We start from the raw sequence: 16164 nt of genomic DNA on the forward strand, positions 1-16164 counted from the left end.
AAGGCATGTCCGGAAAGTGGTCCCGTCCAGATAGTGGGCCATAGCCTCCTGGCCTTGTATTTATGGACCCTAACCTACCCTGACTCAGAAAAACACCTATACAACTCCCTCTGGACATGCATAGCACCTATTTCAGACCCCAATCACACCAATAAGGGACATAAAAGACTGAAATAAATGCAAAAGAACCAGAGAATGAGGTTTTAGAGGTGAGTTTATACAATATTAAACATTCTGGGTACTTACAACAAGTCCCTGGCTCCTGGACTGGTACTTATGGACCCTAACCTAGCCTAACTCAGAAAAACACCCTACTGCACATGCATAGCACCTAAGACCCTATTCACATCAATAAGGGACATAAAAGAGTGAAATGAGGTTTTAGAGGTAAGTATGGGAAATAAAGTACAATATGAAACATTCTGGGTACTTACAACAAGTCTCTGGCCATCTCGATGAATAACCCGCCTCCTCTCAGACTCTGACAATAAAAAGGAGTACCCGAAGCACCTGCAGTACACTGTATATGAAGTCTTGCACTGAACTTTGTCATTTGCACTCAGAATCCCATTCTCTTAACACTGCGCACTCTAGTCTTACTTGCGCTTCATTGCACTTTAATGAAATAAGTGTTGCACTCTGCACTTAAGTCTTTGCACTCATAAATCCATTTGCATAACATTATACATTCTAGTCTAATTTGTGCTCCATTGGACGTCAATAAAGTCAGCTTTGCACTCTGCACTTTGGTCTCTGCACTCACATTTCTAATTTCTTAACACTATGCAGTGTTCTCTTCACTGCACAACACTGTAAATTCCCGTGTGGTCTAGTGGAGAGTTCTTGCCGTTTAATCACTGTCAGAGTCTGAGAGTAGCTGGTGCAGATGGCCTAGGGGTGCGTCACTGGGTCGTGGTGATGTACTACCCACTGCAGACGACTCTGAAGACAGGCGCAACCTCACGTCCAGTGGTGACTCAACTGTGCCTGATGTGCTGGGCTGTGGCTCGGAGCATGAGGGCCTGTCTTGGGGAGGCAATGGAGTGGAACCAGGGCTGGGCACAGCGGGAGTCACGGGTCTGAAAAAGCTCTCAATGGTTGATTGATGCAAGGATTGACGATTTTGGCGATTAATGATCCGTTGCCTGAAAGCGCGCACTTCCTCCGCAAGTCCCAAGGGCCCTATCTCCCTGTCGCAGTCCGGGTGTTCCAGGTAGTCGAGAACGAACTCTATGTGTTCCCGGAGTGCGCTCAGCTTGGGGATGGCTGGAGTAGTGTCACGCTCAGAGGAGTCCGCATCATCGTCACTGTTTTCGTTGGAAACATCAAGCTGGGTACTGACACCTGCAACTGAAGATGCTATCTCGATATCAGACATGGTCTGATACCCAGGATCGCCCTGGTTGTCATCCAACCACTCACGCACTTCGTCCACATCAACATCGTTGCCATGCACACATGGAAGTCATCCACATCAAAACCTAGGAAATCGTGCTCCACATCCGTTCTGAGAAGCAGACGAGACCAACCATTTTCTAGAGTCTTCACAGGGACTTCCTTCCATGCACTGGCCCAGTTGTAGATGGCAGACTTGATGTTGTAGCAGTGAAGGTTTTCCAAAGTCCGCCGGCCTTGTGTGTCCCGTCCCTCCCTGCGCTCGTCCTCGTCCTCGAGAACAACCATCACCTCGCCCAGGAACTTCCATCGGTACAGCCTCTTCATTGCCATGATCACTCCTTGGTCCATTGGTTGGATGAGAGCAGTAGTATTAGATGGCAGAAACATGCATTCAATGCACCCATTCTCAACCACCAAGTCCTTGTAGCACAGGTGAGCAGGTGCATTGTCGAGGAGAAGGAGGGCCTTTACCTGGTTGTGCGTGATTCTCAGTTTCTCTGTCTGGTAATTGATGGCCTCCTTGACGAAATGGCGGTGGAACCAGCCTTTAAAGATGTGGGCAGTGAACCATGCCTTCAAAGAATGGTACCAAACGAAAGGAAGGACATCCATCACCCCACGAAGACACCGAGGCTGCTTTGCACGGCCAACAATAACGGGCTTAAACCGGTGCATGCCGTTAGCACTGGCACAACACAAAGCAGATATCCATTGCTTGGAGAGCTTGCGGCCAGGTACATCCTTCTCCGTCTCCTCAGCTAGAGTGTTCGTTGGCAAAAAGTGATAGAATAAACCAGTTTCGTCAGCATCGTAGACTTGACCGAGAGTGAGGCTCTCCCTGTCGATCAAGCGCTTCACCTTGTGCCGAAACTCCTCTACTCTATCCTCGTTGGCATCCGAAGCTTCGCCATGGGCCTTACGGTTGGTAAGGCCATGTCGTAACTTGAACGCGAAGAGCCAACCCTCGGATGCCTGGAAGTGCGGGACGTCGTGAAGCCTGGCGAACTTCTCAGCAGCAGCCTTCAGCTCCATGCCACACACCAGCAGCACGTTGCTGTCGTTACCAAATCAACGTTGACCGGTTGACTTCTGCATACCGGGGAGTAAACATCATCTTCCTCTCCACGTTGTGTTTGCTCTTCGACGAGAAGTCAGCTGTGTACTGCATGAGTTTGTTGCGGAATCTCGTGATATCAAAGTAGATCAGGCCAGGTTGAATTCACGAAGGATGCATGAGGTTGACCATCCCACGTCCACCTTGTCCAATATCTCCCTCTTCTTCTCCAGAGTCAAAACCACTCCCTTCCTCTTCTCAGGCGGCGGGGCCATCATCACACACACTAACAAGAGGCAGGAGAGCAGCAGCAGAACCTGCAGCAGGTAGGGCACCACCACAAAAGCGAGCATGTGGGCAGCCATGATCACGAGCGTGCACTCACAACAAATGACGGGTGGTAAGTGGGGAGGATGCAGGGGCGCTCTAGCAGACGGCGGCGGAACTATGCACCAAAACACAGCTGGTCCGCGCCACATGCACCGAGTTCATATTACGTTTTTTTTTTTTTTTTTTTTTTAAATCCCGGGACCAAAAGATCCGGTAAGTGGGGATGTCTGGAAAGTGGGCATCCAGATAGTATGGGGATTACTGTACAAACAATATACAATTACTAGAGGTTATATCAAGAGCCATTTATATTTGTCTTTTACTACTGTATGTAATAAGCCTATTCTGTTAATATAAAATGTTAAGTGATGTAAGATATATTGTGCAAGTCTTCAGGTTTTATGTTGTGGTATTCATTAGCATGAAATATATGACCTTCAGTTTAACTGGTGTCAGCGTTATGTTTCAGTTGTAGCTAATATAAAAGTTGACTTCAATAGTAATATTAAGTTTTGGCGTATACTATTTTGGCATAATTTTAAAAACTGCTTCACACATATAGAGGCTTTATGTATGTATCTAGGCCTTGACTTACTGAAATTTCCAAAGTAAATGTTTTTTAGTAGTAAATTTCCAGAATTACACCCAACTCACATTTTTTGTGTGACTAATTTCTGTTGATATTCATTTCAGTTGGAAGTTTTTTTTTTTTTTTTCATACCTAACCAACCTAATGTCACTGACTGATGGTACGGTCTATACTCCTTTTACTCTACCTTGGCCAAAATTGCCATCCCCCCATCTAGACTTCTTAGTTGTCACACTAGATTAACACTAGATGATGGTAGTCATGAAGAAGTGATATGGAAAGGATGTAGAGCCTTGGTATCGACTTTTTCTCTCAATGAAATAAGCTGCACTGTGAAATTGTGGGCCAAGTTAAGATAAAAGTATCATAGTTATGATTGGTGACAGTCACTTCATATGAGTCTGACTTCACATTCCTGTTTTTAATTTTATGGCAGTATTATTGAAAAGGATGTTCATATTCTTTTTGCTGGGCAGAAGAGTGAGAACCCCCTTTCACCAGACAGCTATAAGCTTCAGATGAGTTGGATGTAATTCTGGAAATATACCTGAAATTCTGTTGTTTTATAATGTTATTAATATGAATCTCATTTACTTGTCAGAAATCAGTTTCATTTTACCAAACCAAGCTAAACCAACCAGCCTAACTTCAGACCTAACTTAGAGATTAAGAAGAGAGGATAACTGCAGTAGGCCAATAGACGCATGCAAGACAGCTACCAGAAGAGTGTGACTAAACTACCCTGCCTAGGACAGCCCATGCTTGGCAGCTTCCACAAGAGTGTGAATAATCCATCCTGCCTACAATAGCTCAAGTAGGCCCAAGCTAGTTTACTCTCGCAGACGTGTGACTACAAGAATGACAATTTGTATATGCAACCTGTACCTGTTATATGCTTATTTAGCCTATTCTTGGAACTTTCTGAAGTGGGGACAGTAACTACAGCACTGGGTAGCCTATTACATTCATCACATGCTATATTCCCAGTCTCCCCCTTGGTTCCACACATCAAGAAGATTAACGTGTACTGTATGTCTTTTCCAGCTACCTATGTTACACAGAAGCAATATGACATGTCTTTTCACCTTGAGGGATGCTCCAGTGAGCTTTGACGGAGTGTTTACCAAATAATGGTAAAGATCGTTGTATCTGAAATCTGGTTTCGGAAACCAATCCTTGAAACTAGTAAATTTCTCCCTGGATATGGTATACAGATCCAGCCCCAAACACTTTAACTTCTTCTGGTACAGTTCCTGATGGCGGTGATCAAGATTTCTGCATATTTCTGAAAGCTCCATCTCGGATGGCCCTGTCTGGACAGCCATTACTGTGAGGAGTTTGCCGTCCAATATGGAGTCGTAAACAAAAGTCACGTGATTGTGACGTCACTGGAAAAGGTCTACACACACTACTCGGCGGATCAGGGTTAAGAAGCTAGGGATGCCAGAGAACAACACTGCCTTACTTCTAGACAATTGTCGTCCTCATCCACTGGCTGATCAGCAAAGAAGCAGGCAACATTTTCACAGTCTCTCTCTCTCCCAATGTAACCAGCCTCGTACAACCAATGGATCAAGGCATCATTCACAATGTGAAAATGCTATACAGGTGTGACTTTATGCACAAGATGGTGAACAGTGATTGCTTTGTTACTGACTTTCAAAAGCAGTTTAATCTGAAAGATGCCATCTATACCATTTCATTTGCGTGAAGTCAGGTGAAAGACTCAACTGTGCATAAATGCTGGCGTAAGCTTGGGCCCCTCGCAATGTTTCAAACAGATGCTGATGATGAGAGTAACTCTGGTGGGTTCAAAACTATGACCATGACTGTCATAGAAACTTACAGTACAATGAAATTACTGATCTTGCCAAGTCCTGTGGCAATATTAAATTGGAAGAAGAAAAATTGCAAGTGGTTAGAAACTGATGACGATACATCTGTAACACATACAATAGATACAAATGATATCATTTTCAATGATGCAGTAGTGAACCACGAGAAATCCTACATGACACAATGGGAAGAAGAAAGTGATGAAAAGACAGTGCAGGAGAGGGTGTCTTGGCATGATGATATTGCAGCATCAGAGAAGGTAATCAAGTTTGCACAGCAGCAATCATCCATCTCTGCACAGGATGTAATGCACCTGCACATTTTGAACAATCAGATCTTGACAGAGAGGCAGAAGATGATAAAGCAAGCAGATATGCATAAGATGTTTGCCAAGATGAGAGACAGACGGGCTTCTGAGATAACATCATCGTCTAGCACATCAGGCGAACCACCAGTAGCAACACCTGCTACTTCATACACATTCAAGGTTTACTGTATTATTGTTCTCTACAGTATGTAATGAACATCAAACATGGCATGTGTGGTACCGGTACAGTTAACGAACCAACTCTAACTTACACCACATAAATTCATCTTAGAATGCAGTTGCATTGGCAGAGATGAAAAAAAAAACGTTGATAAAAAGATTGTTGATAGGGATGTTGGTTTGCTTTCTTGGGAAAAAAAAATAGTAATCATGCAATTCGTACATACATCATTTATTGTTGCAAAACAGCCGAGTGGCGGGTGAGGGGTGGAGTGATGGCAGTCAGGTGGGGAAGAAATACAGGCTTGGCCAGGGCCATATACACAGCTGATCTGATGTGAGGGCATGGGATTTGTGATAATTCTACAGTACAGTCTTTCCTTCCATATCATCAGTTCACCAATAAATGTTCAAGATTTTATTTCTTAACTTTTCCCTGTTGTTATTATTATTATTTTTTAAGTACATATAATGAATAATAAGGTTGTTAACAGAATGGACTTACTTTGTGCATTTTGCAATACTGTTTGACACTGCAAGCACATGTATAATGTCCACAGTGTGAGTTTAGGAGGTAATTTTTTCAGTTGGAATCTACTAGTGTGGCCCTTGATGTAAGTGGTGAGTATTTACTGCAATGATGTAACCTATGTATATGAGTGTATCAGATATCAGGGAAAAATCATCAACCAGGAAGCTAAATTCCCCAAGCTTCCTGGTTAATTGGGACTACAGGGGAGAGCGGTGATGGTTTGGATACTTTTTAAAAATATTTCCAAAAACTCAGGCTTAAGCAGCAGTGTAATTATGTTTATTTTAAAATGTTGCTTAATCATCTGGGTCTTACGCCTGGTAATATCAAACTCTTAGCCCTTTTTAGTTTTGAGCTACAGTTCATGAAATGCAACCATCCCTACCAGTGGTGATGATTCGGCCAGAAGAGTGGGATGGTTTGGCCATGTGTATTCCTTGGGACATTCTTAAAATTATGTGACTTCAATTGGCTAAAAACCAAAATTTATCAATTCTGACATCTTATTTTCCTAATGTACAAAATAAGCTTCACCAGAAATATGGATAATTAAACTAGCCTCTTACTTTCTGTTTTAAAATGATGCATAATTGGCCCCATTTCTCTCTCTTTCTCAGGCATAAATCTGACTACAACATCCAAAATAATCTCTTCATAATTGTTCAACAACATACTTTGTTTAAACTGAAATTAAATTAATCACAATTATGGATACCTGACTTAATATCTTACTCCGCTTAAAACACTGAGCTCTGTAGTATGGAGAGACATTCTCATGAGTAGCGTCACATAGTTTGTCTGCCTGCCGCCAGGGACCCAGGGCGGCACTGATGATGTTTATTCTCTATTACCAACATACGGGCCTTTTGAAATCAGCCAGTGAATTAAGAAAATATAATGCCATGGTCCACTGTGCAGCTAAAATATAGCACCATGGCCCACTGCTCAGCTTATGTAAGCGACAGCGAAACAGAAACAGCATGCTAAGAACTATGTTCCAATTGCATTACCATGGTGAAGGCAACAATTGCAGGTGTTTCAATGTGGCAACCAAAATCACACACTCGCTGCACAGATGGTCTCTCCATACTATAGACCTCAGTGGCTTAACCCGCCACGTCCCGTTGACGTATACATACGTCCACACGTTTTGTCACTGTCAGTCCCGTTGACGTATATAAACGCGCATCAATTGCAAGGTCCCTAATTTGCACAATTTTCAATTTTTGCGAGTGATTTTTGGTATGTATACATGGGACACCTTCCTCTACAAGATGCCAGGCAGGGACAATGTCTTACCCCGCATGTCCCCCCCCCCCTGCACACCATTGTCTCGGCAATTCACCTGTTACCAGCGACCTGGCCAGTAAAGATATGTCGTACAACAGTACGAAATTCAGGGCCAGAGTGATTCCCCAATCGATGACAATGTGGAGGACAAAGTTTACATAGCATTAGAAGAAGAAACAGTCAGAAATGATGATCAGGTACTGTCGCCAAAAAAGGTCAGTTATGTTGATGTGTTTGGTGAGTGAAACAATGCTTATATTGCCTATATTACTATGTGAAAAACAATATACTCTCGTACTACAGTACCCTCGCGTCCAGCACGATAATACTGTCATGCATGGGTCACGTGTTGGACCAAAAACGTGTTGGACTAACAACAGAGCTTATGGGGAAAAATGAATTATGTCAGCAACCCTCGGAAAAGTCACCCTAAATACCTACCATACATATATTGGTACTAGTGTAATTATAATAAATGGTACTGTGCTATGAATGATAACTAACCTTTTAGGATAGTGTTGGTGGGCTTGCTGGGAATGGAAGGTGGTATCCAAGGCTGTAGTTAGTCCTATTGGGTCCCTGGAGGATGGCTGCTGGCATCACTAGCGGGTAATGGCTGTTGCTCCTCCTCAACCTCCCTCATAAATCCTTCGAAATCACACTCAGAATCACTATCTTCGTCCACAGCCATGGAAGGTCCTGCTTCTGCCTGTCCTAGCCCTGTAATCCTCGGCAAAGTGCATGCTTCTCACACTGTTGCCAGAGCCCCATCTCGTGACTGTGGAAAGTGATTGCTGTCGCTGACTCGGCAGAGAATAAGGAGAAGCAACTTTGTTTATAAACTGGTACGCACGCCGATGAGAAGGGTTTCAAAACGACTGATATTTATTCTAAAATATTAATATGTATTCAGTATCAGGCTAAATGTTCAATGCTGTAGTACGATACATTCTCTGTCGAGTCGCCTGGGTTTTGGTCACACTGTTTTCCCCATCGCATGCTCAGCAGGAATCCATCCAGATGAATTCCAAATGCCCGTGGTATCGTCGGCAATTTTACCACGTTACCGTTCCGATTTACCATCGTATCCTCGGCAAACCTGGTATGAAGTGCCGTGTGACAGCCTTTGGCTGCCAGGATCTTGTCTTAAGTTTTTTATTGTGATCACGTTGGCTTCATTCATGTCGTAGGCCTTGGCAATGTCAACTTTCCTCTCCTCTTCTTCCTCTCAATGCTTTCTAGCTTGGTGGCCTGAGGGAGATGCCGACGCTTCTTGGGGTTCTCAGAAGGCTTCCTAGGCATCGTGAGCAGGGTAAAATGCAGTAACAACGGCAGAAAATGCAGCAAGAAAAAAGCACCTTCCAATGCAATTATGCAACTGAGTGGCGCTGTGGCGGGAGATATGTAAACAAAACATCACGTGACAGCAGAAGCGTTTTTAATTGGGCGGCATCACGATCACGTCACGATAGCAGGCGGGGAAGGCTACTTGATCAGAAGTTTTTCATTGGCTATCATCATCATGGGAATGTCCAGTATGGCCGTGTTGGACCGGGGGTGATCGTCCTAAAGTGAACTCTGCGGATTTGGCCCACTTCTCGGAGCTCTGTGCGTGTTATGCTAACACACTCGCGTTGCAGTAATTAAATCGTATTAAATAATACTAATTAATTGCTCACCGTGCTGGACTCGAATTGTGCTGGACTAACGCGTGCTGGACGCGAGGGTACTATACATATAAATTTGTCCGAAATAAATAAATAAATACCGTTTATGAGTGGTGTGGAATAGTTACCCTCCCATAGAACTCATTTTCTTTGGAGCCAGCCTGACAGTAAGGTAAGGAGGTACTGCTACCTGTATTGAATATATTAAACCTCAGGTGAGCGATTTCTCTATGAATTTTCGATGTTTCTCACCAAAACTGGAGGTTTGAGCCTAATTTTTTTTTTACAAAATTAGTCGGGACTGGGGGGAGTCAGTGGTGGAAAAGTGGTCGGGACGGGGCAGGTTAAAATGATGCATGACTACCTCATCTCTCAATCTCTCTCTAGAATACTGACTTCAATTCTTGCTTTCCAGGCCTCTATTTCAGATTGCAAAAGAAACTTAATCTCTCATTTTATCTATTTATTTCCCAATTTCTGACTGACTGGCTGACTTAACACGTTTTTAATGCATATTGTAGTCAGGCATAGTTTGAACACTGATGAACCATCCCATCCCGAATCTATATAATTAATTGAGGAGTACCCTCAAGTTTCACACAAGAGTTTAATGTTCTTTGTTGACAGAAGTCCATAATCTGCTGCTTGACCCATTCAAGGAGGTAGAGCTTAAGATACACACTCAAATTATAACATAAAGGGTGCAAGAAAACATGAAACATGACCTACATCAAGAAGTGTGGCATTTGTAGCTTGGAGGTTCCATGAGGCAACCGCAGCCAAACTCATGCACTTTTACGCAAGACCTCGCAGTCTTAGGTCCCATACCTTTCTCAGGAAATGCACTGTCTGAACCATCCCACTGTCTAAATCAGTGGTTCCCAAACTTTTTCTGGTCATTACCCACTTTTCATACATGATCCTTGTCCATGGCCCCCCTTCCCCAACCATAACCCATGACTACAGTGACTGTCTACACTACAGTCCTACACTCATCATGTCCATATAAAAATCACTCCAGCAAATCCTGTAATTTTATTGATTCCATATGTTATTTTCTCTTTTGTTAAGTATTAATAAAGAAATGTGTGTTTTGTCTTAGCTGAATCTTATATAATTATTGAAATGGTACTAAAGGAATAATAAAATGCACATTAAAAAAATCCATACTTAGAGTAATTAAAAATTGCATTATTGCGAAAAGCTGATTCAGCAATAAAAAAAAATTCACTGGCAGCAAGGCATTGCACAAACCTGTACTGAACCTGTGTAAGTTCTCTCCACTGACTACCTACTCGCTAAACTCCTTTGGTTCAGGTTATGGCCCCCTACATTCTGATATATGGCCCCCAGTTTGGGAACCACTGGTCTAAACCATCACCACTCTCCCCTACTATATATATTCACCCGCATACAAAGGGAAAGTGAACCAGTGTATCTCAGCATTATCAGTTCCAGTTCCAGAGCCACACAATGAAACAGAATATAATGATATTACTAATTTAAGTTCACTTCCCATCCCCTTCCTCTTTTAAGATTTCTTCTATAAGTTTCCTCCGCTCTTCCTGGCGCCTTTGATTCATGGCAGCCACAGACTCATAATCATAGTTAGGCTTCATACTCTCCTGAGTTTCTTCTTTCTTCTTAGTCTTGCTGGGTGGGTCTTCAGTGACATGGCTCACTTCCACAGGTTTCCCCATCTGACCCTTCTCGAATTGCACAGCCATGTCCTGTTAGACAAGAAAAATTACAATGTATAGCATAAGAGTCTATTTTACCAGATAAATTTGCATACATCAGGTCCCTAACATACACAATTGATACTGTATACTGCAAAAGTCAATATATTAGTGCTTCCAGCATATTATTCAAGAAATCATCTTTCCTTAACCCATTCTTTACAATAAAATATATTTTAATTCTTGCTACTACCCAATAATTTTATTCAGCTTTGCCATTTTTTTTTTTCCATAGGGATTAGTTGTAGCCTTCATTAACTTTTTCACAACCAGAAATTAGCACCAAGCTGATATATAATTGTAAACAGCAAGAACAGAATGGAAATACAGTACAATCCCAGCAATCCGGTATCCAGACAAACGGAATACTCAGAACAACGGGAAAATTCAAGGGCTGGTAAAAATGTCAGTAAGTTATAACTGTGCGCCAATTTGAATGGACCGCCAAACCGCCGTTTGATAGTGTCACACGAGGCTGGGGGAAGTCAGACAAAGCGAGGTGGAGGCATTTCCGGCTGATGTAAATCCCTAGCAAATCCTCTTAACCACCCCTCCTCTCCCCCTCTTTCCCCTACTTGAATTCAGTCATCCTCCACACCTTCCAAAAATCACCAGTCTGCGTTTTGCCACCAGACAGTAAACAAGATCTCTTACTATTGTGTTCCTCTGATAGACGGTAATTTGTACACTCCAAAATGCCTAAAGTGCAAACTAAACGTAAGCGTATCGTGCTTACCTTGAAACAGAAGCTGGACATGTGCAACAGACTTGAAAAAGGCGAACATTATAAAACACTAATGGCTGAATATAAATGTTAATAGAAATGAAAGTTTACTTTGTTGGAAGAAAAATATATAAATATGCCTGCATTTCATACGTACATCATTTATTTTATTTTCTGCAAAACAGCTGAGTGGCGGGTGAGGGGTGGAGTGATGGAGGTCAGGTAGGGAAGAAGAAGAACAGTCGGAAACGTAAACAAACTCACGTGGGGGCACAGGTGTTGTGATAATTCTACAGTGCAGTCTTAACACATCATCAGTTCACTAATAAATGTTCAAGCTTTTATTTCTATATTTTATTTTTCAATTTTTATGAGTACAGTACATATAATGAATACAGTAATTCGGTAAACAATGGACTGGTGTAATTTGCAGTACTGCTAGTTGCTAGACATTGCACACGTGCGTTATGACCATGGTGTGTGTTTACAAGGCAGTTTTTCAGGCGGAATCTCTTAGTGTAACCCCTAATGTGACTGGTGAGTACCTGAACTGTATTTACTGCTGTGATAGCCTTTGTATAGATTTGACTTGAAAATCAGAAATACGGGAAAAATCTGTAACTGGGAAGGTAAATTCCCCAAGCCACCCGGTTAACTGGGATTGTACTGTACTGCATCTATCACTGGACTGAAGGGATTGATACAATGTATTTGTTATGCTAGGTGTTTAATGGTTCGACTTCCCGTCCCTTGAATGCCTAGCGTGCAGCTGGGTTCTCTTTCTAGACCGGAGCTTAGACAAATAAGAAAGGGGCAGGACACAAAAACTCAAGGCAACAACCTTACACGTGTATTGACTAATCTTATATGTGGAACAGGCTGATGTCACAACAACAGGAATCTGGGTAAATATAAGTCATGTGCAAGTATCGTGGACAGTAGTATCACGAAGGATACTATTTAGGCAATTGTTCAAGACAGCAGGAGAAGAGCACAATGAACAGTGTTTGCAGTCTTTTGGGCAGGGGAATAAATCACTATCACTTGGAGGGAAATATAAACTGTGTTTAGGCTGGGCAACTAATTCACAGGTCTTGCAGTGCAGAGGAATTACACTATTACGGCCGAGTCTGATGTTCACTGAAATCACTGCACTCTTATTAGATCTTTCTTCTTGCTTGCACTATTTCACTGTCTGCCCAAATCGTAACTATCACACATTAATGGGCCTTGGACTTAGTTTCCCTCGGATAATACACTGCCCGATATTCAGTTTTACTATTACACTGTCATGGCACTCTTCACTGTCACTCACTGTCGGTGGGGTGGCGGCATGGCTAGCGAGGGACAGACGGAGGACTTACAGCCCGGTTCCTGATGGGGGCTGAGTCCCACCAGTGGCACCTGTATCCAGCGGCCACGGGATCACTCGTAGAGGTGTCCTCTCTCGTCCGGGGCTGTGGGTGGTGAGGGGCCCTGCAGTGTCAGGGCTGGGAGTTGGAGCGCGGCCCTCAGGGCTGGGTTGGACAACCTCCTGAAGTGCTCACTTAGGCGCCTGACGGAGGACGAGGGTCGTCTGCATCAGGGTGGGGAGAGGCCTCGTCCAGGGGTCCTGGGGGTGGCCCAGTGGCTGGGTCTCCTGCCGTCAGGGACGCCGTTAGGAGTGAGCTGCGGCGTCAGCCGTTGTCGGAGACCATCAGGTGGGGTCCCTCTGGAGCCGGCTGGGTGGAGAACAACCCTGGGGATAGCACAGGGCCTCTCCACAGGTCCTCGGGACTGGGACCCTCCTCCTGGAGGATGTCACTCTGTGGAGGTGTGGCAGCACCTGTTGGGGGAGTGGCTTCTGGCCGTCTCCTGCCGTAGGGTCCAGCTGCTGGCCGTGGCCTTTTAGGGGCGCGGCTTCTGGCCGTTGCCTGAAGGAGGGGTGAGCGGCTACCGGCTGTCTCAGGGGCACCTTTGGAGTGGCTACCAGCCACATCCTGAGGGAGGGGTGAGCGGCTACTGGCCGTCTCCTGAGGGAGGGGTGAGCAACTACTGGTCGTCTCGAAAGTACCTTCGGAGCAGCTACCAGCCGTCTCCTGACAAGTTAGGGAGCGGCTACTGACCATCTCCTGAAGGAGGGGTGAGCGGCTACTGGCCGTCTCAAGGACACCTTTGGAGCGGCTATCAGCTGTCCCCTGACGAAGGCAGGAGCGGGTACTGGCCGTCTCCTGAAAGAGGGGTGAGCGGCTACTGGACGTCTTCTGAAAGAGGGGTGAGTGGCTACCAGCCGTCTCTTGAGCACCTTCGAAGCGGCTACCAGCCATTTCCTGACGAAGGCCGGAGCGGCTACTGGACGTCCCCTGAAGAAGGGATGAGCGGCTGCAGGCCGCCTCAAAAAGGGGCACAGCTACCGGCCATCGCTGGGGTGCTGCCTGAAGCTAGAGTAATAGCTCCACCCTGATCCTGTCAAGGGTCGGCTCACCCTCAAGGTAGTTGCGGTTTCCTGCTATGGTGGCGGTGGGTGAGTTCCGGGTCATAGGGGTGTGCGGCCCGGGCAGTCTTAAGTCCCTCTCACTCCAAGCTGGACCGCGAGCTGTCTGCCCCTCTGTAGGCTCCTTCTGGGGGTGTCGATTCGCCCCTGGAGCCTATACCCGGCATTTTAGTATTCATCAATAATTATACATTACCCACAAAAGCAGGGTTCAAAACAACCAATTTACATGCATTCATGTGACAATTCTTTTACAGCCATATAAATCTGTAGACAGTCTGAATGCTGGTGGTTGGTGGGGGAGCCCATCATCCACTCACTTGATGTAATGCTACCTACTTCTTCGTGCCTGACATTCTTTTTCTGTGTCTATCTTTCTCTCATCTTATTTTTCCCATTCTTCCTGTCACTATTACTCTTCTTTCTGCTTCAAGTGGCTCTACACAGAGTAACATGCTAAATTGTTTCTTGTAGTTCAGGAAACAATTCATTATACTGGGCGGTAGTTGTATGGCCAAATAGTGGGTTGTCATGGAGCCTGCTATAATGCTCCTGTTCGCTGGGTGGACACAATTACAGTGTCCATCCAGGAACTAAATCTCTGCAGTAAAACCCATGCCTCGCTATGGCAAGGAGTTGTCACCTGCACGGAGACGTCAATTCACTATACGGAATACCCCTATTGGGGCAGCTGCTTGCCTGTGGTTGATGGGTCTGCTCAATCAGACCGACTGGGGTAGCACAACATCAACAACACACTGAATACTGTCTCTACAAAAACAAGTCCCTTGTGTACAAGTTACACAAAACCACCTGACAGTGGCTGAATTGGTAGAGAGGTAGCCTGCAGTCCTAATGGACCCAGGTTCAAATCCCCACTGGGGCAGGGAACAGTTTAAGGATTTGAATTTCATGCAGCAGACTTTACTGATCTACCTGAAGACCTGCTGAGATGTAAAAATAGTCCCACTAATACCAATACACTAGTCCTGTATGAGACAGCCCTAGCATGTATTCAATATGGCTGGTGGGTGTTAGTGCCAAAGTGGTGACATGTGGAGGTGTAGGGTACAGAGGATGACTGTTGGGCCTTGGAAGCAGGCTGTGAAGCCTATGCCCTGAGTCAGGGGGGTGGGGGTAGGGAAGTGCACCACTGATGCACAATGAACTGGTTGATGGTCATGTGCAAGTTAAATAAAGTAATAAAATGGTCACTCACAATCACCGGAATACCATTTTTTTTTTTTCTCGAATTTAATATTTAAGAAAAAAACTGTCAAAGTTGGAGATTATGTACCTCCAGCGAATCATGCACCCTCGCTATGACGTCACAAACCCATACCAAGGCTACAGCTGACTGCCACTCACAGCAGTGTCTGGGAATCATACTTCAGTACAAGTAAGATTTCTGTGATATTCAGCTATTGTTATCATGCTAGGTACAATCGCGCTTATTATTCCCTGAGACACCTGTGGTGGAAGGTATTTGGCCCGCTCTACTCTTACTGAACAACAGGTAGTTGAGTCAGACTGCCTTACCAACACAGTGATGCTGAAAATGGAACCGCTTCTTATAAACGAGAGATCATGAAAAAAGAGATGGGTGGGATATAAACAATAATGATGGACAGTATCATTGCACATATGGTAATAGAACATGGAATAATTTTACTGAACTAATTCCACCTACTATTGATTACATATAGCTTGACAGATGAAGATATGTTATGTGGTTTGTTGTCTGCCATTCACCTCCCCCAAGAATTTGCTACGGACGTGTGATTAATGCATTATTAAATTCCTCTAAATACTGCGGGTTTAGTTATTTAGCAATAATAAACGTATTACAGAAATGTATGGATATTTCACAATATCATGGCTGTATGACCGAGTCCCATTAAGTCGTCACACTGAGTGGATCACGTAATAACATTCAATACTATATGATTCATTTTTTCATTCATTCATTGCCAGATGCCATGTATCCCAAACAGGGTGGCCAAGGGCTTAGAGTTAATTGTTTTACAGGGAGGGGCACTAATCCT

At 44.3% G+C, this 16164-nt stretch overlaps 1 protein-coding gene across 1 annotated transcript in view; it reads right to left on the reverse strand.

The window, feature by feature from the left end:
* Positions 1-10609: 10609 nt before the first annotated feature.
* Positions 10610-16164, reverse strand: part of LOC145412203 (dnaJ homolog subfamily C member 17) — a 312151-nt gene continuing 306596 nt past the window's right edge. The window contains exon 7 of the mRNA XM_080282128.1: positions 10610-10913. Coding sequence (XP_080138254.1) covers positions 10692-10913 — 222 coding nt within the window. The 3' untranslated portion in view covers positions 10610-10691. The remainder of the gene's footprint in view (positions 10914-16164) is intronic.

This window comes from Coenobita brevimanus, chromosome 92 (genome assembly GCF_032717465.1).
Source record: "Coenobita brevimanus isolate Jiangsu-jjx chromosome 92, ASM3271746v2, whole genome shotgun sequence".
Classification (NCBI taxonomy): Eukaryota; Metazoa; Arthropoda; class Malacostraca; order Decapoda; family Coenobitidae; genus Coenobita; species Coenobita brevimanus.